This window comes from Telopea speciosissima, chromosome 5, assembly GCF_018873765.1.
Source record: "Telopea speciosissima isolate NSW1024214 ecotype Mountain lineage chromosome 5, Tspe_v1, whole genome shotgun sequence".
NCBI lineage: Eukaryota > Viridiplantae > Streptophyta > Magnoliopsida > Proteales > Proteaceae > Telopea > Telopea speciosissima.
Window position 1 is genome coordinate 69,692,412 of NC_057920.1, and position 25,448 is coordinate 69,717,859.

The 25,448-nt window shown below is 39.4% G+C and overlaps 1 protein-coding gene across 3 annotated transcripts in view; it reads left to right on the top strand.

The window, feature by feature from the left end:
• LOC122661906 (protein-tyrosine-phosphatase PTP1) overlaps nt 1-25,448 on the top strand; it is a 46,763-nt gene that overhangs the window by 15,389 nt on the left and 5,926 nt on the right. Inside the window, exons 6-9 of one of the 3 annotated variants that reach the window (XM_043857417.1) lie at nt 12,345-12,493; nt 12,572-12,713; nt 15,397-15,485; nt 15,613-15,953. In XM_043857417.1, coding sequence (XP_043713352.1) covers nt 12,345-12,493; nt 12,572-12,713; nt 15,397-15,468 — 363 coding nt within the window. In that variant the 3' untranslated portion in view covers nt 15,469-15,485; nt 15,613-15,953. Of the gene's footprint in view, nt 1-12,344; nt 12,494-12,571; nt 12,714-15,396; nt 15,486-15,612; nt 15,954-25,448 lie in introns of those variants that run through there. The other 2 variants (XM_043857416.1, XM_043857419.1) reach the window with 2 other exon arrangements.

Sequence of the window (25,448 nt, forward strand, 5' to 3'; positions counted from 1 at the left end):
CCCAAGCTGAGGAAGAGCTGAAGACCCCGTTAGGGGAGGGGAGCCAAGGAACCCTATCCGAGAGAGAAGGGTTGGGGGGGGAGGGGGGAGAGACGCCTAGACTAGGGAGAGGCAAGGGGGAAAGGGAGGGAGAGGACCAAGATCCAGAGTAGATGATTGTGGAGAGAGGCACAGAGCTTAGGAATGCTAGAGGAATAGACAAATTGAGCCCCAATGATATTGTATAGGACTCCTAGGAGATGCCAAGGTTCAAGCCAGAGGGATATGGAGGAGCCGCTGGCGATTATGGAGGAGGTGGCTGAAAGGGCTAAGGGGTGAAGGTGGAAAATCTTCCGCTACACTCAAGAGGGATCAACGGGCTGGGAAACTGTCTAGATGGAGTCATGCTTGAGGAGATAGGAGTAGACCCAATTAACCTAGATGGAATCTTACTTAGTGGAGATTTTCCAAATTAACTTGAGAATGCCCCGTAGGAAGGAGCAAAAAAGGGATTCCATGGTAGAGATGGTGGATTTTGGAAGGCCATAGATACCACACCAGTAAATGTAGGTTGACTGAGGGACGGATTTGATCAGAACAATCCTACCTGCAAAGGAAAGGAGTTTACCCTTCCAGAGTTGGAGCTTTTTATGGATGAGGTCCAACATGGGGGTATAGAGATGACTGGTCAGCCTAGTAGGGCTCAGGGGAAGGCCAAGATATTTCACAGGAAGAGATCCAATAGAGAAGCCAGTAAGGCGGAGAAGGGGTATCCTTGTCCGAGTCAGAGACCCCAGATAGGAATATATGGGATTTCAAGAGATTAATGCGGAGACCAGAGAGGCTCTCGAAGAGCTGGAGGGAGGACATAATGGTGGAGATAGAAGAAGGGGAAGCTTTGGAGACGATCATGAGATCATCAGCAAAGGTGAGGTGGGTCAGGTTGAGGCTTTTACACTTTGGCATGGGAGAGATGAGGTGCTGGTCTGTTTTAGCCTGGATGCTATGAAAGAGAACCTCAAGGGCGAGAGAGAAGAGGAAGGGGAGAGGGGGCAGCCCTGGCAGATTCCAACTTTTGAGGGGGGAAGAAGGGGAGCCATTGACAATGACCGAGAAGAAAGGGGAGGAGATGTAGAAGTGGATCCAATGAACAAAAACTGGAGGGAAGGACATCTGGATCAAGACGTCACAGATGAAATCCCAGCGCAGGGTAGGGTTTATAACAAGCTAAAAAGTCAAAAACTTAGGTCAACAATAAGGAATCGACACTAGTGTAGGCACAATCTAAGGGCTAGATTGGTCCTCACAGAAGGCTGACTGTATATGGCAGCTTGCTGCCAAAATTAGAAACTATGTAAAATCCAAGGGCTAGCTTGTGCTGTCAACCATGGTTGGGAGCTGCAATAACTCGATGTAAAAAATGCTTTCTTGCATGGAGAGCTTGAAGAGGAAGTATATATGGAGATTCCTCATGGTTTCACTAGCAAGGAAACTCACGGGAAGGTCTGCAAGCTGAAGCGTGCACTCTATGGGTTAAAATAGTCTCCCAGAGCATGGTTTGGTCGCTTTCACAAGGCCATGGTGTTTGTGGGATATACCCAGAGTAACGCTGATCATACTCTGTTTATCAATCGATTTGCCCCCCACATTATAGTTCTGATCGTCTATGTTGATGATATAGTGGTGACGGGAAGTGATCCGGCTGAAATTTATAAACTTAAAAAAATACCTAGGTCAGGAATTTGAAATTAAAGACCTGGGTCAGCTTTGGTATTTTCTAGGCATAGAAGTTGCTCGTTCTAGATAAGGTGTCTTTCTCTCCTAGAGGAAATATACCTTAGATCTCTTGTCTGAAACTAGGATGCTTGGAAGTCTCCCAAGTGATACTCTTGTAGAGGCCAACACCCGTTTGAAAAGCAAGGATGGAGAACCGGTTGATAGGGGACAGTACCAACGGCTGGTTGGTCGACTAATTTATCTTTCCCATACTCGGCCTTATTTAGCACATGCAGTGAGCCTTGTAAGTCAGTATATGCATGATGCGTGACACTCATCTAGAGGCAGCATATCATATCCTTCAATATTTGAAGTCAGCCCCAGGGAAGGGGGTTAATTGCTCACCACGTGGCCATATGAAAGTAGAGGCCTTCACGGATGCCGATTGGGCTGGTTCACCAGATGATCGCAGGTCAACGATAGGCTACTGCATGTTTGTTGGGGGTAACCTTGTGACATGCCGAAGTAAGAAGCAGACTATGGTTGCGAGATCGAGTGCGGAAGCTGAATTCCGTGCCATGGCACACGGTATTTGTGAGCTGCTTTGGCTTAAAGGTCTTCTTCAGGATTTAGGTGTTTCCCCACAACTGCCTATGATGTTGTACAGCGATAGTAAGTCTGCCATCAGCATTGCTCACAATCCTGTTCAACATGACAGGACCAAGCATGTGGAGATCGACCGTCACTTTATCAAAGAGAAGATTGACCAAGGACTTATTTGTATACCCTTTGTTAAGTCTGCAGATCAATTGGCAGATGTCTTTACTAAGGGTCTTAGTAGTAAAGTTTTCCATTCTATTATTTCCAAGTTGGGCATGTGTGATATCCATGCACCAACTTGAGGGGGAGTGTTGTAACATGGGTACAAGGGTAGAATTGTCCTAGGTATATATTTGTCATTGTACCTATTCTAGATCTTTCTATTCTCTATAATAAATAGAGGTGGCCTGTTTCCCATATGACACAAGTCATTATTTTCTATCCCAAGAATTTCGTCAAATTGCTGAAGATTACCTAGGCAAACTAATTTTTAAACATAATAGGAAACTAATATCTAAACTATTTTTTTTATCATAAAAAAAAACCTACTGTTGAAAGTCTAGGGGTATTTTTGTCTTACATTTTGGGTTTTCTAGGTTTATATGTAACTTTCTTCTTTTTCTGTCCTTACTTGTAATTCCAGGATATTTAGGGTGTTAGGGGTAATGTTTAGCCTCCTCCATTGTCAACAGAGGGAGGCAGCCTTAATTGGGAGGCTGCCTCCATTGTCAAATGTAGGTGGGTGTTGGGTGACTTTGCTTGTAGATGGTTATGATGGACCATCTATAAATAGGTGTATTTCCTTCAAAGAAAACATATGAAACAAATCTCTTCTTCTTCTTTTTCTCCCTTCTTCTCTTCTTGACTTGTTTATTCAGATTCTGGTTTCTAACATGGTATCAAAGTTGTGGTAAACAAGTCCAGGGCTTCCTTTCATCTCCTCTGCTGATTGTCTCCTTACTCTAAGGTTTGTGGTGTGTAGCCACCTACTGTTGCTCATGATTCTGTGTTAAGCCTCCTCGTATGATGAATAGGAATGCTCTTATTGTGTCGTTTTTTTTTTTTTATGGTGACTGTAAATAATGTAGAGAGGAAGAAGAAAGAAGAAGAAGAAGAAGAAGAGAAGAGGAAGAAGAGCTGCTGCAATTAGGAGATACAGCCGTAGGTTAGACTGCCCCCAAATCAGTATATTTATTATTTAAAATAGGTTTAAACAAAATAATACAGAGACAAAAATACCCCTGAATGGGGAATCGTGAATAGAGAGTTGACGCTAGATTCCTCCTCCCCCTTACTCCTAACACTCCCCCTCAAGCTGGAGCATAGATGTTAATCATGCCCAGCTTGGTACAAATATAATTTACTCTCATACTTCCCAAAGGCTTAGTGAACAAATCAGCAAGCTATTCCCCAGTGCGAATATGACGAGGAGAAATAATCCCTTGCTGCAACTTCTCACGAACAAAATGACAATCAACCTCAATGTGTTTTGTTCTCTCATGAAACACCGGATTCTCAGAAATATGAATAGCAGCCTGACTGTCACACCACAACAGCATAGGAGACTCATCACCAAATCCAAGTTCAGCCATCAATTGTTTAATCCATATTAGTTCACAAGTGCCGTGAGCCATAGCCCGATACTCCGACTCTGTACTAGATCGAACTACCACAGTCTGTTTCTTGCTCTTCCATGAAACTAGGTTCCCTCCAACAAAGACACAATAGCCCGAAGTAGACTTTTGATCAATAGGAGATCCTACCCAATCCGCATCAGTAAATCCATCAATCCTTCTATGGCCATGATTAGAGTATAATAGACCACGCCCTGGATCCTTCTTAATATATCGCAACACCCTTATAACTGCCTCCCAATGAGCTGTCCGAGGGGCGGACATAAATTGACTCAGCACACTGACAGGAAAAGAGATATCAGGTCTAGTCACAGTCAAATAGTTGAGTTTTCCTACAAGCCTTCAATACTTCTCTGGATCATCCAGAACATCCCCATCCTCTGCCATAAGTTTCACATTTGGATCCATAGGAGTATCCAAAGGCCTAGATCCCAGTAATCCTGTCTTTGAAAGTAAATCAAGCACATACTTTCGCTGTGAGAGCGAAATCCCTTTCCTTGATTGAGCTACCTTAATACCCAAGAAATACTCCAGTCGTCCCAGGTCCGTAGTCTGGAATTGTTGTCCCAAATATTTCTTCAAGTTTTCAATACCTGAAGAGTCATCCCCTGTGATAACAATATCATCTACATAAACTACCAAAAATATCTTCCCTGCATTTGACTGGCTGAAAAACACTGAGTGATCACTCTCAGACCGAGTCAAACCAAATTCCAGCACAACATGTGTAAAACGGCCAAACCACGCTCTCGGTGACTGTTTCAGCCCATACAAAGATTTCCTCAACTTACACACCTTACCAGACTCCCCCTGAGCAACAAACCCAGGAGGTTGCTCCATATACACCTCCTCAAGGAGGTCCCCATGCAAGAATGCATTCTTGACGTCTAGCTGAAACAACGGCCAGTGATGTATAGCAGCCAATGAAATCAAAATGCGGACAAAAGTTAGTTTTGCAACCGAAGAGAAAGTATCCAGATAGTCCACACCATAGACCTAGGCATAGCCTTTAGCAACAAGACGGGCCTTCAACCGAGCCACAGACCCATCAGGATTAACCTTCACCACAAAAATCCAGTGACAACCAATAGCAGACTTACCAGAGGGTAAAGAAACAAGATCCCATGTCTGATTGTCCTTCAGAGCTCAGTCATTGCAGCCCGCCACCCAAGGTGAGCCAAGGCCTCTACCACCGACTTAGGAATAGGATAACTGTCAATAGTAGACAAACAAGTAACAAAAGAAGAGGACAAACGAGCATAGGACACAAAACGATCAATAGGGTATTAGGTACAACTCCGAACCCCCTTACGGGTAGCAATAGGAACATCAAGATCAGAAATAGGAGGTACAGTGGCAGAGGAGGAATTACCTGGAGGGGGATCTGAAGGCGAGGAGGATGTGGGAGATGGTGCTGCCTAGGTACTATATCGCTCCATAGGTGTAAAGCGATGTGTCGGCTCATCGGGTAGGCGACGGCGAAAATCAGCCAATGGTTGTGTTGGAGGTGGCACATGAGGCAAAGGATCCTGCACAAGGAAAGAAGTATCGACAACATAAAGAGGGAGATCATCGTCCAACTCTGAAGCAAGCAGCGAGGATGCAACAAATGGAGTAGATTCAAAGAAGGGGACATCAGCGGTAACAAATTACTTTCTTAAATCAAAAGAATAACAACGGTAACCCTTTTGGGTTTTAGAATACCCCACGAAAAGACATTTAAGAGCTCTAGGATCCAACTTAGAGCGACCAGGACGATGATCCCGAATAAAACAAACACACCCAAAAACACGTGGTGGTCAGACAAACAATGGATGGGAAGGGAACAACAAAGAATATGGAATACCACCACCCAAAACAGAAGAAGGCATGCGGTTAATAAGATAACACGCAGTCAAAATAGCATCAACCCAAAAAATTTTAGCCACTTTCATCTCAAATAAAAGAGATCGAGTAACTTCCATCAAATGTCTGTTCTTCCTCTCGGCTACACCATTTTGTTGAGGTGTATCCGCACAGGAGGACTGATGAATGATCCCATGCTGAACCATAAACTCATTAAAGGGAGCAGAAAAATATTCTTTTGCATTGTCACTTCGAAGAACTTTCAAAGAAGTAGTAAATTGATTCTGAATTTCAAGCACAAAAGTACAGAAAATGGAAAACAATTCAGAACGATCTTTCATTAAATAAATCCAGGAAACTCTGGAAAAGTCATCTAAAAAAGTGACAAAGTAATGAAAACCCAGCACAGAAGGAACAGGACACAGACCCCACACATCAGAATGAACTAAAGAAAAGGGTTGGACAGCCCTGTTATTGACTCGAGGGGATAATCGACATGGTGAAGTTTCCCAACGACAAGACTCACATTGTAAACTAGTCAATGACTGAAACCGACTATCTAAAATCTTCGAACTCGGCAATGAAGGATGACCCAAACGACAATGGATCGATGAGGAAGTGCCACACTCGAACACGCACAGTGGATGCGTCGTCAAGAAGATACGATTCCCGTGATACGCGACCTCTACCAATCATCTTCCTCGACTAGAGATCCCGAAACTCACAATAATCAGGAAAAAGGTAACGAAAAATTGTTAGCTTTGGTAAATTTTCGAATGAATAATAAATTAAAAGGAAATTTGGGCAAGTAAGAAGCAAAGGACAACGACAAAGAGGGGTAACTTGCACAGTGCCTCGCACTCCGAACTTTAGCAAGAGATCCATCGCTAACACAACATTGGAAGAAGATTCACGAAATGAAGAAAAAATACGATGCTCTAGTCATATGTTCAAGCACCGAATCAATGATTCGAGGACGAGAAGTAGATGATAGGCATGCAATAGCATTACCTGGCTGAACTAGGGTAGCAAAGGAGAATCGAGATGATCGAGAATTCTGAAATTGAGTAAATCGCTCATAATCTTCATCGGACATAGTCACCTGCTTTACCTTCGCTTGGAAGGAGGGGTAACCACCGGATCACCGCTAGCTGAATTTGCAAACCGAGGTGGTTTACCATGAAGCTTCCAACAAAGCGCTGAATGTGACCAGCTTTGCCACATGATGACAAGTGCGCACCTGTCCTAAAGTCTCTCAAGTACCGGATGTGGGTGCTTCACTAGTTCCTTGACCCACGACCACGGCTACCACCATTGCTGCCCGTACCTGTCCCACCATTGGACCCACGGTTGGGAAATGCTGCAAGAGCTGAACTCTCATTACCATGGGTGGAATCCTGGCTGTTCTCATGAGAAACCCGTAAAAGTCGAGAAAAAACTTCTAGAAGTGTGGTGACTCTATCCCCACCGAGGATTTGAGACCGTACTGGCTCAAATTCTTTTCGAAGTCCACCCAAAAATACCATAACAGCCAGCTGCTCTCGCTGTTGCTGCATCTCTTTCACATCAGACGTGATAGGAAGAATGGAATTCAGCTCCTCATATTGGCACTTGAATTCCGCAAAATATTGGGTTACAGTCAGAGTCCTCTGATCCACTTTATAAAAAGCTTGGGACAAGTCATAAATCCGAGACAAGTTGTCCTTCCCAGAATAGAGGACATTCAAGTAGTCTCATAAATCCTTTACTGTGTCAATGTGAGTAACCAGGTCTACAATCTGAGTATCCATTGAGTTCAACATCTGACTCAATATGCGTGCATCCACTGTATCCCATGTTGTGTCTCCTTCAGGCTTTGGCTTTGTGAGATGATCCTGTTGATCACGCCCCGTCAAGGCCAACCGAACCACCTTTTTCCATTGCTGAAAATTAGAAATCCCTTCAAGTTTCCTTTCGGTAATGCGATGAGAAGAGGAGGACAGTTCAGTCACAGTAGTCTTTGCATCACCCATTCTTAATTAATAGCACAATCAATCACTGAAAAAATTTCTGAAATTGATGCACCACCAATAACTCAATCCAGCCAGCAACCAAAATCACCACCAATAACTCGATTCATCCAGCAAAAATTTCTGGAATTGATTTACCACCAATAACTCGATCCAGCCAGCAACAAAAATCACCAGATTCAGATTCAAATCACAAACAGTACCTGAATCGATCTCACCCTTTATACATACCCCAAGCCGAGACCTAGTTCCTCTATATTGAAATGAACTAGTCTCAAATAAATTCACAAAACTGCAGCAAAGGGTGCTGCATCCCCTTCAAGATAATAGCACGGGAAACCCCAAACCTTCAGGTCTTCAAACCGCAAGGTTGTTTAAAATAAAACGCAGGGAACAGAGAAGGATTAAGGATGTTGGATCGACTCCTACAGTCCTTGCTCTGATACCATGTAAATAATGTAGAGAGGAAGAAGAGCTGCTGCAATTAGGAGATACAGCCGTAGGTTAGACTGCCCCCAAACCAGTATATTTAAAATAGGTTTAAACAAAATAATACAGAGACAAAAATACCCCTGAATGGGGAATCGTGAATAGAGAGCTGACGCTAGCTCTATTCATGATTCCTCCTCCCCCTTACTCCTAACAGTGACTGTTGGTGATTCAAAGATCTAAGTATCTTCAGTGCTGGTTCTTCTCCTTGCAAAATCAATAACGAGTTTCAGGATTTGAACTTGAGATCGATGTTGGCTTTTTCTTCCCTTCTTGGTTGCTGCTGATTGATTCAAGGTTGCCAGTGGTGGTTCTTCTACGATTGCTGATGTTATTACATTCTTTTGTTTTTTGGTGGCCGGTCCCTCATTCTTCATTAGTGATGGTACTCTAAAACCCTGCCTATATCGATTTTGCCCTCCTGTTTTGAGACTCTTTCATTGCTGATTTGAGTCATTAGTTGTGGTGCTGGTTGTGTCTTCTTCAATTTGGGTTTTGTCAAAAACAAAAAAACAAAAAAAACAAAAACAAAAACAAAACAAAAAACAAAAAAAACTGATAGTGACTCGATTTCTCTACGGCCTAGTCCTTTGGTGGTTATTTCTGCCCTAATTTGGGTGTGATTAAATTGAAGTTTGGTTTATTGCTGTGGGGGGTTACTACTGCTGGTTACTTGAGGATATTTTTTTCCTTGGACTTCCTCATTGTCGATTTGGGTACTTGGTGTTGGTACCTTGTTGCTAAGTATTTAGTCTGTATCATGGGGGACGACAAGTCTTCAGCTATTACTTCTGCTGCTCCACCTCATTTTGACAATGTGAATGTTATTATCACTTCTATCAAACTAAAGGGAGTGCCAATTACTTGCTAGGGGCACTGGCTGTAAAGGTCTATATTATGGCCAGAAATAAGTTAAAATACATTACATCTGACCCTCCGGCCTTTAATGATAGTACCTACAGTGAGTGGCAGAAAGAGAATGCCATCACTCTCATATGGTTATGGAATAGTATGGAACCGGATATTGCAGCCAATGTTATGTTCCATACCACTGCTAAAGGTGTTTGGGAAGATCTTCAGGACACATATTCTTAGGAGAAGAATATGAACCGTATTTATGATTTATATGAAAAATTATTTCAGCTCCAGCAATCAAAGTAGTCTCTCCAAGACTATTACAGCTCCTTTAAGGGATTAGTTGAAGAATTGAATGTTTTTCAGCCCCCTCACTACTGATATAGATAAACTCAAGGTTCAACGTAATGAATTCTTCGTGTCCAAGTTCCTGGCTGGCCTGAACACTGATCTAAAGGCTGTCAAGGGCCATATACTTGCTGGTGAGACAGTACCTACTCTTGCAGACACCGTCTCCCGTCTCCAGCGTGTTGCTTCTCCTATGAAACATGACTCTTCTCCCAAGGATACCTCTGTATTTACTGTCAACCGTGGCCATGACCGTGCTTCAGGGGGAGGTCGTGGTGGTGGTGGTCGAGGTTCTAGTGGACAGTTTGGTGACAAATCTACTCGGAAGTGTAATCATTGTGGCAAATCTGGTCATACTGTTGATTACTGTTAGGACAAGCATGGCAAGGCAAACAGTCGGCCAATCATGCAGTGTCTGATGGTGGTATCGATGGTGCTTTTACTGGTGATTCTCTATCGGGTCCAAGGACAAGTGGCAGCTCCTCTACAACTCCTCACTGTGATGATATCTCTCAAATATTACGGCGTTTACAGAGTCTGGATGCATCTAGTAATACATCCTCTGGGTACTCATCCTCTTCTGCTACTCTGGCCTATGCAGGTATACTTGCCTTCTTTACCACTACTTTTGCCCTGGATCATTAACTCTGGGGCTTCTGCTCATATGACTGGTAAGTCCTCCTTGTTTACATCTTTTTCCCACACTAATCACTCTCCATCTGTTATACTTGCTAATGGTTCTTCTACCCCAGTGTCTTCTACTCCCTCCATTAGTCTCTCCTTTGGGTTGCATGTTCCTCAATTACCATTGAATCTTCTTTCTGTGAGTCAAATTACTAGAACTTTACATTGTTCTGTAACCTTCTTTCCTACCCATTGTGTTTTTTAGGATCTTCACGAGGAAGACAATTGGTGGAGGGTGTGAAAAGGACAGACTGTACTATCTCAACGGTGGTGCTACTACTGCTCCTATTGGTGGTATGACTCCTTTCTAGTGGCACTGTCAGTTAGGTCACTTGTCTTTCGTTAGGTTAAAGTTGTTATTTCCTTCGTTTAAGTCCTTGTCTAGATTAGAATGTGAAGCCTGTGAGTTGGGAAAACATCATCTTGTGTCCTTCCCTTCGGGTACTATGAAACGTAGTCCATCTTTATTTTCTTTAGTCCATTCGGACATTTGGGGTCCTTATCGTGTCAAGAATAAACATAGGCTCATATACTTTGTCACTTTTGTGGACGACCATTCCCGTCTTACATGGTTATATCTCTTGAAGGATCGTTCCGAATTTTTATCTGTATTCCAAAATTTTTATAATGAAATACAAACTCAATTTGGCACTTCTATTAAAATTTTTCATAGTGACAATGCTTTGGAATATGTTCAAATTGATATTTCGGTTTTTTATATTGCCCGAGGTATTATTCATCAGACCAGTAATTCCTACACTCCACAACAAAATGGAGTGGCGGAACGCAAAAATAGACATCTTCTCGAAGTAGCACGTACTATAATGTTTCATATGCATGTTCCGAAGCAGCTTTGGTGTGAGGGAGTGCTAACCGCTTGTTATTTGATTAACCGTATGCCTTCGTCTGTTTTTGCCAATAAGTCGCCCTTCGCTGCTATCTTTCCTAGTCTGTTTTCCTTTAATTTACCACCACATGTGTTTGGGTGTGTTTGTTTTGTGCAAAACTTACACTGTCTCTCTGATAAGTTTTCCGCACAGTCAACTAAATGTGTTTTCCACAATAGTTGAGACGCCTAGGCGCCTTGGTCCCCTAGGCGGGCACCTTGGACACCTTGGTCGCCTAATCGGTGTCGCTCTGCTTTTGGGCCCTCTCCAACGCCTAGGGTCGCCTAGATGCCGTGACAACTATGGTTTTCCTAGGTTATTCTTGTACCCAGAAAGGGTATAAGTGTTATGATTCTGTGTCCCACCGGTATTTTGTGAGTGATGATGTCACTTTTTTTTTAGGGAAGTTCTTCCATCTCCCATTGTTTTTGGGGATGAGTGGACCGTTACTGCTCCTTCACCTGTTCTTGTCTTAGTTCCCTTTTCGGATCTACCACCATTACAGGTCTATCAGCGCCGGGACAAGCCAGTGAAACAGGTTAAGATTCCTACTGCTCCAATTGTTTCTCCACCTCTACCAGCCTTAATTGGGAGGCTACCTCCATTGTCAAATGTAGGTGGGTGTTAGGAGCCTCCTCCATTATCAACAAAGGGAGGCAGCCTTATTTGGGAGGCTGTCTCCATTGTCAAATGTATGTGGGTGTTGGGTGACTTTGCTTGTAGATGGTTATGATGGACCATCTATAAATAGATGTATTTCCTTCAAAGAAAAAATATGAAACAAATCTCTTCTTCTTCTTCTTCTCTTGACTTGTTTATTCAGATTCTGGTTTCTAACAACTACTATGTAGACTATACGTGTCGTTATATTCCCATATTCCCACAATGCACTTCAACAGTAACTATTCCCAGCTATTTATTCTTAGAAACTCTAAAGTTGTTAATGTCATTTCAACGTCTAATAATTTCAAATTTAATCGAGTACAAAGCTGTTGGCTTCTTCATTCATTAACAAATGGTCTGTATTGCCTAGGTATTCATGCAACTTTATATTCTTTTACTCTTACCAATGGCATGATTAGATATTCGCTTATGTCCGTTCACTTGTTATTTAGTAGCTGGTTGTTGTGTGTTTATTGTTATTGATATTTCTTCTGTAGTTTGGAAAGTCCTGTCGTGTAGTTACATTTGGAAGACTGCATTCTTGGGATATTCACAAATAAAATGGAATTTCTTGCTTGTTGATGGAAAATGATTTGATGGCTAGTTTTCTCTTCATTTTGTTTGCCTCGTGGCAGTCAGAGGAGCTACCCTGGTCTGTTCTCCACATTCAGTACCCTGAATGGCCTGATCATGGAGTGCCCGGAGACACACTTTCTGTTCGTGCAATCTTGAAAAGGATATATCACGTGCCACCCAATCTTGGCCCCATAGTTGTGCACTGCAGGTTTTCATCATTTCAGGTGGATGATCTTCAGTAGATTATTCATTCATTATGTCTGAGATTTTCTGTTCTTTTGCTCAGTGCAGGTATTGGGAGAACAGGTGCATTTTGTACAATTCTCAACACAATCCAAAGAATCCTTGCTGGAGACATGTCTGCCTTAAATCTTGTTAACACTATAACCATCTTCAGAACTCAGCGTAATGGGATGGTCCAAACATCGGTATCCTATTTCTTTCTTGCTTTGGAAGGTTATACCTTCTTAATTTGAACTTCATGCTGATTACAGCTTTGTTATATAATGAGTTTTTAAATGCCACAATAAGTGGCTGACCAATTTAGGACTCCTTTGTTGCATTTGAGCAGTAGGCAGCTAGAAATTATAATTTCTCAGGAGTTTGTGCCTGCATGTTTGGGGAATTTATTTCTATTTGAAGATAATTTTCACTTAACACTGATAATTTTTATTGTGATGTAACTGATTTCATTCAGGATCATCTCAAAGTAATGATACCTGATTCTTTTGTAGTTCTCAATTGGTTTAGGTTGCACCACTTAAAACCCACTTATGCAAACCTTTTTTTTTCCTTTTCCTCTCTGTTGATAACACCAATTTAATGGGGAAAAAAAAGTATTTTTTTTAAATTGTTTCTTTTCTCCCCAAATTATTAGATCATCAGATCATGTCTCCTCTCACAACTTTGGCTCAAGTCCTCTTCAGCTTTCATTTTCTCAGAGCCTCATCAATAAATACTGTTTCAGCAGCAAATAACATGCACCATCAGGGCTCCTCTGGTATATGCCTTCTTCATTCACTTACAGCCTATGCAAAGAGATCTGGACCCAATGCCAATCCATTGAGTGACCCTACTACAGTTCGAAATTCATTCCCCCCCCCCCCCACCTCTTCCGTACTTAGTCCAACAATGGGTACTGCCCATTAAAACATTTCTTTAGTACTGGCATTAAGTCGATCCATCTTGAAACTTCTTTCTTTTAAATAACCAACCAGTTGATTTTGATAGGAAACTAGGCACTTTATTGGATGCTTTTTCTGAGTCAATAAAGACCATGTGGACATCTTTTCTCTCTCTCTGAACTTTTCCTTCAAATAGTGAATGTAAGAAAATAGCACCAGTCGCTGATAAATTAATCCACGCTAGTCTTTGAGACTCTAGCTCCATGTCTTGGTCTGTTCTCAATGGTTCTTCCGTAAAGTTTGATCGTATGACTATGTGGTTGACCATATTATTGGTTTGCCTTTTTGAATCTCTTTCTTGTTCTTGAATAGGTGAAATGTTGGTTTTTCTCCATTCATTTGGCATTTTCTTAATTCAAATTGTCTCATTGGACAGCTTAGTTACTACTTACTAGGGCAAGCCAATAGGTCCTGATCGTCATATTTCTCAAAGTTTATTTAGCTAAGTTTAGACAACTTTATTTTACAGTAATACTTATGACCTGTGATCTTATTGGCACTTTCATTTCTTCTCTACTGACTTTCTCTCAATGTTCCACATTTAATTCTTCGACTTTTTCTTGTTCTCCTCATCCTTTCAATAGGATCCTTGACTTTACTCTTATATATATATATACACAGAGAGAGATTGAGATCTGAGTTTGTTCTCTTATTTACTCAAAGTACAACCTATGTACCTAATTAACAATAAAGTTGGCATATGATATGGTGTAAGATTAAGCTTAGTTTCTTTTTAACTACTTCTTACACCTTTCTAAACTTTCCTTATAGTCTTCTGCCAAACCTTGCAGTGTTGTTGCTTTAGTAAGTAAACTTTCTCTTTATAATGGCTAGTTTCTAAGAACATTGACCTTTCCCTCTAGATTCTTCAAGAACCTTGGGCACTATAACTCGGCCATCCAAACCGTTGTTGTATGGTTTGAGAATTGCAGCACAGGTTAGATAAGCATAAGCTCAAGGATGGGTTGAGTTGGTTTCTGGTCTATATAGGCTACCTCTTCTACACTTTAGTCATTTAGCTTGAGTTTGCTCAAGTTGGCCCAATAACTCTGCAGCCTGCAATCATGTTCGTGGTAATACCATATTACCAGTCTAAATATTCCAGAATACAGCCACCACCAACATTACATACGGTATGTCTATTAAATGCCACTGTCAATTTGGGTGTTTAAGCCAATTTTGCTCAAGTGTCAACTGATAAACACAATCACATGCTTTTGGTTTCAGTCCACAAGTAGCAAGCCATAAACCTTTAACCAATTTTTGTAAGAAATCTTACCAAGTGAATGTTTCACATAGCTTCTTGGGCTTCTGCTTCTTAGCTTCTAGGAGCCAACTTCTGGTGATTATAGGGTTTAAAAGGCCATGCCAATAAGATTAGTGTGTTTGGAATCTTTGCCGTCATAAGCTAGAGAAGCTCGAGAAGCACCCCCTTTTGGAGATTATGGTGTTTCTGGCATTAAAGATTACAAATGAAATAATCTTATTTGGCCCACAATAAGCTTGATTCAGAGGATCCCCAGAAACAGAAGTGCCGGAATCCCATCCAAACATGCACTGCTTCTGGAAGCAGCTTCTTGCCCATAAGCTGGGCATGAGAAGTATAGCAAAATATGCACTAAGAATGCCTGAAGACCATTCTGACATTGATTTGCCAACTTGGATGCTAAATGTCAGAATTCTTTCAAAACACCAACCCATAGTCTGGACGGTACTCTCAGGATCTTGTGAACCTACCCTACTTATGTTATGCTTTAGATCCATATTGATGTTAGAGTAATTGGAAACCCCAAGTTTGTGCCTGTTATTCAGATGAGTTCCTCAAAACTGAAAGGGGAGTATAATCATTTGAGATCTGTTCACATTTCTATCCAAGTAACTAGTTTCTTCTAACATTCTGCACTTCCCAATTCTCAATTTTTATCAGGATCAATACCGTTTTTGCTATGATGCCATAATTGATGAACTGGAAGACCTTATTTCAGAATCTAACCACTAGCAAGAAATTCATAACAGGTATTTTCTTGCTCCTGCTGCAAGCTTATTTTATGTGATTTTGGTAATCAACCTGAACTATGGACCCATGCTCTAGAGAGTGCTGTGGTTTTTCATCTAGGATCTATGGGTTGATATGCTGATGTAGGTATATAATGTTTGCAGCTGGGCCTACTGTCAGATTGTTGTAGTTGAAGACTTGAGGTAGATGGGGAGTCTATTGGCTATGAGCTTAGTTGTTTATTCAGAAGCTGGAGAAACAAATATCACTTTCCCCTATTTTGTGCCTTCCTTAATTGGCAGCCCGTTTTCATACATTTGATGCAAGAGTTATCTACATGTAAAACTGAAATGCTGCTGAATAATCAGGCCAACGTCTTCATCTTTCTGTCCGCCTCTGCACCAATGAGAGCACCAAAGAGCAGGATAGTTGCTTATTCTTGGTGGTCTTGCTAATCTTAACTGCAATATACATACCATGCTTGCTAATGATTGACCCCATGATGACTTGTTTTTTTCTTGTCTTGCTAATACTGGAAAAATAGAAAAGTAATTGATAATCATATCCATTTTGATGCCTTGTCTCATTTATAGACCTTTGTGGCTTCTGTGAGGCCAACTCTATCTAAAATTCGAAGATATGAATTTTTTTGCGGTGATCCAAGTAAGCAAATTTGTGCATTATCTTTTTATGTGCATGTACCCAATGCATATTCCTTGTAGAAGTGTTTAAGTGCACAATCAAGTAGCAAAAGTAGGTGAACTTAAAACTATTTACAGTACACATAATACAGATTCTGAAGTTGGAGAACCAAATATGCAAAACTGATAATTTTTTGTTGATATAATGGGGTAAGGCTGGGTTCCCCCACCTAACAGTCATAGGGGGAGTTACTCATGAATGCAGAGAATTCCAACCCCTTGGGAGTTTCTTGCGTAACATATTTGTATGGGTATATTGTCAACTACTTCTGTATCGAAGGTCTTGTATTACAAAATGGGACTGACCTTAGCAGATTGTATGGATCTGGTTCCAAATCTCACTTCTATTTATATTAGCTGATTCTAACCATTAGAGACACTCACAATAACCATTAGAGAGATCAGAGGGACGGATAGTTGTGAAGGAGACCTGCGAAGAAGTACCTACCATTGTCTCAGTAATAACACAGGTGAAAAATAGTTGCCAATTAAGTGACCCAATTCTGGTCAGAAAAAGAAATAGGATAGATAGGAGAAAAACTCAGATAATAGTCCCAAGGTTGCACTAAAAGCATACAACAAAATTCCATATTTCACTAGATAATTGAAATACAAAACTTATAAACCTTATAGTAACAGATGCAGAAACTTGATATTGGCCATCTTTTGGCTGACTTGGAGGATCTTTTTGTTGGTCTGGTTGTTATCCTCTCTGGTTAGTGGATCTTCTTGTTTTTGTTGAATGTTTATGTCCTTACAGTTAATTTTGGGATATTATTATTGTTGTTATAATATTGTGTATGGGCAAACCAATCTTAAGTTGATGTGACATGTGATTGTAAAATATTGGATTTTCATTCCATATGAGAGTTTATTAATATGAGGATTGAACTAGTCCAAAGTAAATTTAGTGTCTCATGAATAAACACTTGTAATGAAGAAAAATTTTACAAGTAAATTGAAATACATTTATGGCTTTGAGTCTTGTACTTAGTCAAGCAGTGAAGCCAAATTTTTATTCTGACGTGTAACAAGGTAGTTGAGCTATATATTGATCATCTGGAGATTAAGTTGATTTCTAACAAGATGACATCTACTGGAAATATTTAACTATTTAAAAAAGTTCTCTATGAATGTTGGACTCAAATCTGGCTGGTAGAAAAAATTATAATTTGAGTTGTTAGGATTTTCCTATAATTAAATTTCAGATAATTTTATGAGTTTGGTATGGAAAGTAATGCTTTTGTGTACTATTCTCCAATCCTATTGACCTATAAGGAATATAGTTATGATGGGGGTGTTTACATCTCTTACATATATAGTTGATCTGTCAAGGAGCTAATTTCAATTTGTGGGTAGCTATTGCAATTGACCTAAGTTCATTATTGTTATAAGAGGTCAACTGCAAAATAAATTTAGAGGAGGAATCGACACATCAACTGCGTGTATTGTGTATTGGCATATCCCACGCCAAGCTAATACAGGCATGGGAGAGAGAGAGAGGAACTGGGATCCTCTCCAATGACATTTAACCACCAGAGTTGCAGCAAGGTGAAAAAGCCTTACCCCTATATAAAAGGACGCTCCTGCGCTCCAGTGAAGAAACCTATAGGGGTGGTTGGAGACTTGGGCGAAGAAAGCCCCAACTCTAAACCAAATAAGGGCTAATATGCCCCCCCCCCCCCACCCCCCCTCCCCGCCCCCAATGAGTAAGTAATAGTAAGGCTTTCTTTGTGATCTACAACAACCCTCCAATCGACTTTGGTGGTTAAATGGCATTGGAAAGGATCTGGCCTCAGCTTGACGATTAGTATAAAGGGGGCCCACATGGTCAGGAAGAAGAGAGTGTTAGAGATTGGTAAGGGATAGATAGTGTGAAAAGGCATGTTCTACCGGTAATGTGTACATCATTTCCTAGTAGTACTTATGTGACTTGGGAGGCAGGAGGAGAAAATTCTAAACGCAAAGGAACAAGGTGACCATGATTTGAATTCTCATTCTCTCTCTCTCTCACTCTCGTACCACCTACAGTAGGTGTGTCAATCAGTCGGGTCTAATCAGTTTAAGGCCCTGCATTTTTACCGACAGTTTAGGGAATCGGGTCTCATACGCTAGGGCATGGACATGGTTCTATTGATTTTAAAGGGAAACGTTTGTTCAAATTGCTCACCTAGAAAGAAATCTCTTCGTGAATGCATCACTTTGACACATGGAAGAGTGGCATGGCAATTATGAGCTTAACTCAATCAAATACCCTCTATGTATTGGCACGTATCGTCATGTATCCCCATACGTGCCTACGATTACTCCTACTATTACCATACACTGCTATAATCATGGATTTTGTAAGTTCTATTTTGTCACTTATCAAATTTTGATTAGGTTGAAAGTTACATGTGTGCAGGTAGGGGTGTTAAATTTCAAACAGAATCCATTGGACCGATCGAAACTAATCAGTTTAGCCTAGACTCAACCAAACCAAAATTCTTACTAGGCAAGCTTCGGTCTAGGCTTTTTTATGAAACCAGTAGAAACTGAAATCGACCGAAATCGGTAAAAAAGCGGGAAAAAAAAAAAGGAGGAAAAATCAGCCCATTAAGACAACCTGAAAAAACGAGCAAACCAACATTTGGCTTAATGGTTTGGATTCGGATTGGCCTATTATTAGCCTACAAATGGTTCATTCTAACCAAAACCGGATCGAACCGATTGATCGACAACCCTATGCACAAGAGCCCTTGGGATTTACCTGAATTGTCATGTGACAAATGTGACAAATGTTTAAAAGCTGCAATGAAATTCCCTTCTACACAAGTCGTGTAGAAAACCTTTTCCCAATTTTAAATTGGTTTTTTTTTTTTTTTGGGTCTCACCCATTCTATAGGTTTCTCTCTAGTATAATTGAGTTTTTACCATTGTAAGTGTGAAAGGATACATTGGTTCATATTGAACCCTGATTTGGACATATGGCTAGTGTAAATGGGTTCACCAAATGGGCAACAAAAAATTGACTGGCTCTTCCTATACGACAAGCTACCAATGAAAGAGACACCATCATTAATCAAGTCTACATGTTTTTGGGTTTGTGATAAGACCATTATTTGAAAGCAAATTCTATAGCTTGATTGCCAACTTCTCCTTCATACTTGTTTGTACTATTTTGTTGAAAAAAGAAGAGAGAGGGAAATGCTAGAAAGTCATACTAGCACCTCTCTCTCTCTTACATGAAGTGACCTCTCAGTTTCGTCGCTTCTCATTGACGTATTCGCTATGCTGCTTGCTTTGAGAACCCTCTCTCATATAATAATATCATAAGTTTCTAGTTAGATCCTGCGAGAGTACTTGAACAAATGGGTTTTTTCTCTCTCATTATGCCTAGTAAATATGGCAGTACATGAGTTAGTCCATGTGATAGAGGAGCCGATAAGTTTCTCATTGGTACAATTTCAGCTTAAAATGAGCAGAGGAAGTACTCTATTTGGCAATACATGGGGTTCACTATCACACGGACTAATCCATGTATTGCTAAATGGTAAATAGTGAAGCGTTATACTTCACTAAGCATAGTAACGCTTAGAAAGACCCTACTTGACACAATTAATTTATATCCAAAGAGAAGAGATAAGACTTGAGAGCTCAACTAATTCGGTCTAGATGCTCAAATCATGTTTCACCATTTTCACTCATTAAGATCAAAAAAATAATTGAAGAATTAGGATCAGAGGTGACAGTTGTACAAATGTTGATTTTTAAGAGGTCAAACTAAGATAAAGACCAAGTCAAGTGATTTCAGATATGAAAATGAAGAAATCTGGTGTAAGTTTGCAACTCTCTTTCATATTTCTCATCAAGCAATTCAACCATTTCATATTGAGTCAATTTGGGATGACTTTGTCATTTCTCAAATGTGGTATCCCTCCATAGACTTTATTGGTTATTCTTTGGTGGAATTTTGGGTAACATAGGATATATTGGGTTTGTCTTTCTTTATCTTCTAACTAATTTTCCTTTTGTCATTAATTTCCTTCCTTCCTTACGAGTTGCAAAAGGAAGTTCTATGGCGTTTTCCTACAACTTGCAGAGACAAACAGTTAAACAAAAGGTGGACTTTTCTTTTGTTTTCTTTCTCTTCCATTTATTAATGTATCAATTGACTGAGGAGAAGAAGTTTGTTTCCACTTCTAGAGCAACTCTTTGATAGATCCGATTCTAGCCGTTTTAGAACAATTAATTCTAGGTTTTTTGTGATTGGATCGTTGGATTTCAGATCTGAGGGGCTGATTCCAGGGTTTTGAGATTGATTCTTATCCAATTCCAATCTAAATCAAAACCGGTAGGGATCGATACATACAACTCCCAATTCCGATTTTAAAATCCTTGATAATGCTTTTCAAGGTCAATTCTAGGGTTTTGGGGATTGACTCCGATCTAATCCCGATTAGAATCAATAGGGACCACTTTGACCTCCGATTCCAAATTTCAATTCGAATTGGCTATGAGATTAAGATAGACCACTAGATTTAGCATGCAATTTATTCAAGGACAACCTCTCCGACCAATGGCTAAAATGACTAAATGATTAATGCATAATGGCACAAATGGGTAAGATAATAAAAAGGCTCCTACTTTAGTTGTGGCTGTTGTTTCAAAATCGGAATTGGATGGGTAGAATCAGCCAATTCGAATTGAAATTGGTTGTGACTAATCTCGAATGTGTACGTTCCAATTTAGCCTATTCTAGGGTTTCTAAGACCGATTGCAATCGATTCAGGGATTAGAATCGTCATTGACATAACCTTGGTTGTAGCCAATAACTTTCCTCTTGTACTATATTTGATTGTCAAGAAATTGATAGAAAATAAAAGAAAATATTCAATTTTTTTTTTAATTTAAGGAGAGAGATAAACACATAAATCAATCATTGTATTATTATGATTTTTTGTCATCATGACATAATGATTGATTTATGTGTCTATCTCTCTCCTTAAATTCGAAAAAAATTGAATTTTTTTTTTCTTATCTATCCATTTCTTGCCAACCAAACATAGCCTTAATTTAATTGAAAACAGATGAAGTTTTTTTTTTTTTTTTTTAATGACAATGTTTTTAAATTTAACGAAAACTTTAATCTAATTGCAGTCAATACTCAATAGTGATTTAAAAGACCCAAATGTATGAATGGAAATTCAAAACCTCTATTCCAAAATTTCGGCTGAGTTTTCAATTGCAGTGAATATCTTTTGATTGAATTTATATATTCAAAAATCCCATATATGATTAAAAAAAAGGCGTACAAGGCTCCCGCCACCACGGGGTCTGAGGGGGGTCATAATGAAGCGCGGATCATGTCCTTATACAAGTACCATCCAAGGCCCTTCAGGCCCAATCAAATGGAATCCATTGTGAGACTTACAGGAGGAGTGGATTTCATGTGAATGGCCCTAAAGGGCCTTGGATGGTACCTGTACAAGGATATGATCTGGTCTCTCATAATGTATGCATACCCCTGCTTTCGCAAAGAATATGAGGGGCCCTAGAGGGCCTTGGACGGTACATGTACAAGGATACGATCTGGTCTCTCATAATGTATGTGTACCCTTATTTTCACAAAGAAGCTGTTTCCAGACTCGAACCCGTGACCACTTAGTCACGATAGAGCAACCTTATGATTATGTGATAATGATGATGATGTAGATTATGTTTAAATGTGCTCTACATGGGATCATTTCTTCTTTTTGAAAGAAGAAGTCTTATTTTGACCCTAATGTCGACATAATAGACAAGCCAGGAATAGTCCGATTTGCTCTTCCAAAGTTTCAAGGTTTCCCTTTCGCCCTTGACCCAGTCTTGGTAAAAACGTGCGAGGTAGCGTTTCCATTAGGAAAACAGGATAAGTATCCGGTATGATTGGTTCTACCATTTTATAGTACCACAATGGCAATTCCTTTCTAATCCCACTCCTTGGGTGGGCCATAATTTGCAAACAGATCTACTTGGTATGATTTTTTTAAGAAAAAATCCATTTGTTTTCCTTAGGATCCATAATACATTCTGGGTATTTGTCGGTATATACTATTTAGTATCCAAACTAACTTTTGAAAAGTGTCCTATAGAGATTGATTCTTAGAAGGCAAATTTTTGCTATTGTCATAATCTGATTATTTTTCAAATATCCCAAGTTATGTAGCTATGTTTGTAGATGATATATCCATTCCAGCCATTGGATTAAGAGGATACGATCTAGATTAGTCATGTAAAATTTTAAAGATGAATTTATAATGGAAAAATGAATGTTGGATGGTCGTGTGGATCCTGCATCCAAACACAGGAGCATGTGAAATTATCGTTAAAAATTTCATCTATGTTGATGCCCCTACACATATTCTCATTGGCACCGGTGTTGGTGCAGGGGCTACACGATCATGTAGTGATCTCTTGTCCTTTAATAAAATACTCTCTTGTATTGATATGCATCTCATGTATGTCCATGCATGTGTACTAATACAAATAACATTAAGTCATTCACCTAACTCTGAACAGAAACAAATGATTTAAATTAAAAAAATCATAAAAATAGATGATTCAGATTCCTTATGATTTCCGGAAATAAAAAACCCCATTTAATTTTTTGGAATGGTGGATCATTACAAGATTTGGGTGTATCATACTCATGGACCCATTCCTTTCACCTTACAAGTTGACTGAAAATTTATAAATAAGTCAACATAAAATTTACAGCTTCCCCTGATTAGTGTGATAAAGTATACAAATTAAACATCAGATTAGAATTAAAAGAGTTGTCGAGGGTTTTAAAAAAAAATCAAATAAAAGGGATCTTAATCAGCCAATCTAGAGCTAACACTTGGAGAATGAATAAACAAAAACAAGATTTAGTTTCATAAATAAAAAAGGGGTTTGCACCGACCACTGCCCACAAGTATCATATTCAGATTCCAGACTAAGTTGAGGATCTTAATCATCCAATCAAGGGCTATCAAATGGCAGAATTATATATAGAAAGAGGGTACAGGTCATAACTTAAAAAATGTTAAGAGGGGAGAGTCAAGGTGTGATTTTGGTAGGTATCTTGGAAGCATGGTTTTAGTGCACGGTATTGGAACGGGTATCGGTCAACTCATAAATCCATACGGTATTGGGTTTGTATCGGCAAGGACCGGCTGAATCAGACAAATTTGCCCTTGATCCTATTTTAAAAGTATGTTTTTTGACCATTTTACCTCTTTATCCGTACCATGTCACTGATATGGTATCGGCAAATTGCAAAACCGATACGGACCGCCCAAGACGGGCAATCTGATACCAATACTTAGAACCATGCTTGGAAGGCCATATTGGGAGTTTAAGGTTCATGTATTTCTCTCAATGTTTTTAAGTATTTCACCTAGGGTTTTAGTTCTTTTTTTTTGTTTTTTTATAGAAACCTAGGGTTTTAGTTCAATTTGTATCCTCCAGACGTTCCCCACATACTCAGATATTGGTAGTGATAAGGATAAGTAGCATGTGATTTTGTAAAATTTGAAATTTGCAAGGCAACACTATTACTATTAGGGACAAGGTTCTCTGAGCAAACAGCATAGAGAATATACCAATAGGGAGTGACGAAATGATTTCATACACAGGGGGCAGAGACTCCAAGAGGTCATTTCATGTGAGGAAGAGAGATATAGAGAAAAACTGCTAATCTACCCTCCGAGTAGGCTCAGAGAACTTTTTTCTTTAATATTATTATTGGGTGATGCTATTTGCCCGGGAGCACATGAAAGTGCAAGTTGCGGCTAGATACATGGGGTGGGACGGGCATTTTGGTCACCCCCATGTGTCTAGGTGCATATTGCACCCCGGTGCACAGAACATTTTCCCTATTATTATTATTGTTGTTGTGTTATGCCAACAACTATGCCCATGTGGATCACTTCACACACATTGGATTGCAACCCTAGTGTCTTTCATGTGGAGGCAATGTTGATGTTAATTCACTTAGGTTTCGACTGGTCTAACAATTACTTTTCCCTAATTTTACTTCAATTTTAAACTAAACAATTTTGGATCCAAGTAACAATTAACAAATATCCCTTAGTGATATTTGTTAATTGTTTCCTTTTTGTTTTTCTGTTTAGTTTATTTTCTTTTGTTTCTACCCAAAAAAAAATCCCTTAATGATATTTGTTAATTGTATCCTCCTTTCTTTGTGTTTAGTTTTTTTTTTTTTTTTTTTTTTTGTGTTATGTTATATCCTTTTTTTTTTTTTTTATCCTTGTTTATTCTAGTAATGAATTCACCTACTAATTAATAGCACAAAACCCAATCAATGCATGTAAAACTATGAGAATAAATATATTGGGAAGATCTAATAAAAACTTAAAAGGGAAAAAAAAATGGATCTTTTTAACTTAAAAAAAAATTAAGTGAAGAGATTCTTGGTTGACGATTTAGAAAAAGTTGGTCACAATGGTTTTTGGATGAGAGTGGAGGGGTATTTTGGGAACTTCATTTAATAAGGGGAGTATTAATCCTTTTTCCATAGTGGATACTGGATGAGTTCAGAGTTCAGACCACGATGTCCCATTATTGCTTTGCTGACCAGAAAAACTTTTGCCAAAAATTAATACAAGTTGTGTATTAGTGGCGAAAAGAGATATTTGGGGTATTATTTATTATATTTTTAATTAAACTGATTTTCTATTGGATAATTAAAAAACTTAATAAATAAAACAACCAAGCAGTGCCATTCAAATTTTTCTAAATAAAAAAAGGGCAAAAGTTTCTCTTGTTGCCAGACTTAGTTATGCCAAATATAAATTTAATGTGAGAATCATAGAATATATCTAAGAAATGAATTAAGATAGTTGCGTGCCAAATTTTATACTCAAATTCAATAATGTACCTTCGAATGTATTTTTTTTGATGATGTACATACCTTCCAATGTATTGACATCTTACTTTGTACTGTTCAACTATCCTTGTATTGACATGCACCCAATTGTAGACTTAGATTAGCTTGGTACTTGGCCACCCCTATTTAGTCTCATAGTTGACAATTTGACATGTGAGTAATGGACTTTTAATTTTATATTTTAATTGTATCAGTTAATACATATTGGTGTCGAATCAATATTAATCACCAATGATACTAATACATATCGACTGATACAATACCGATACCGATATCTAATTCCATGGATACATTATCTACGGTCCTTATAGCAACATAAGAAAAACGTGGGAGAGTAATTAAAGGTTGTTAGTATTTTAGATAGTATG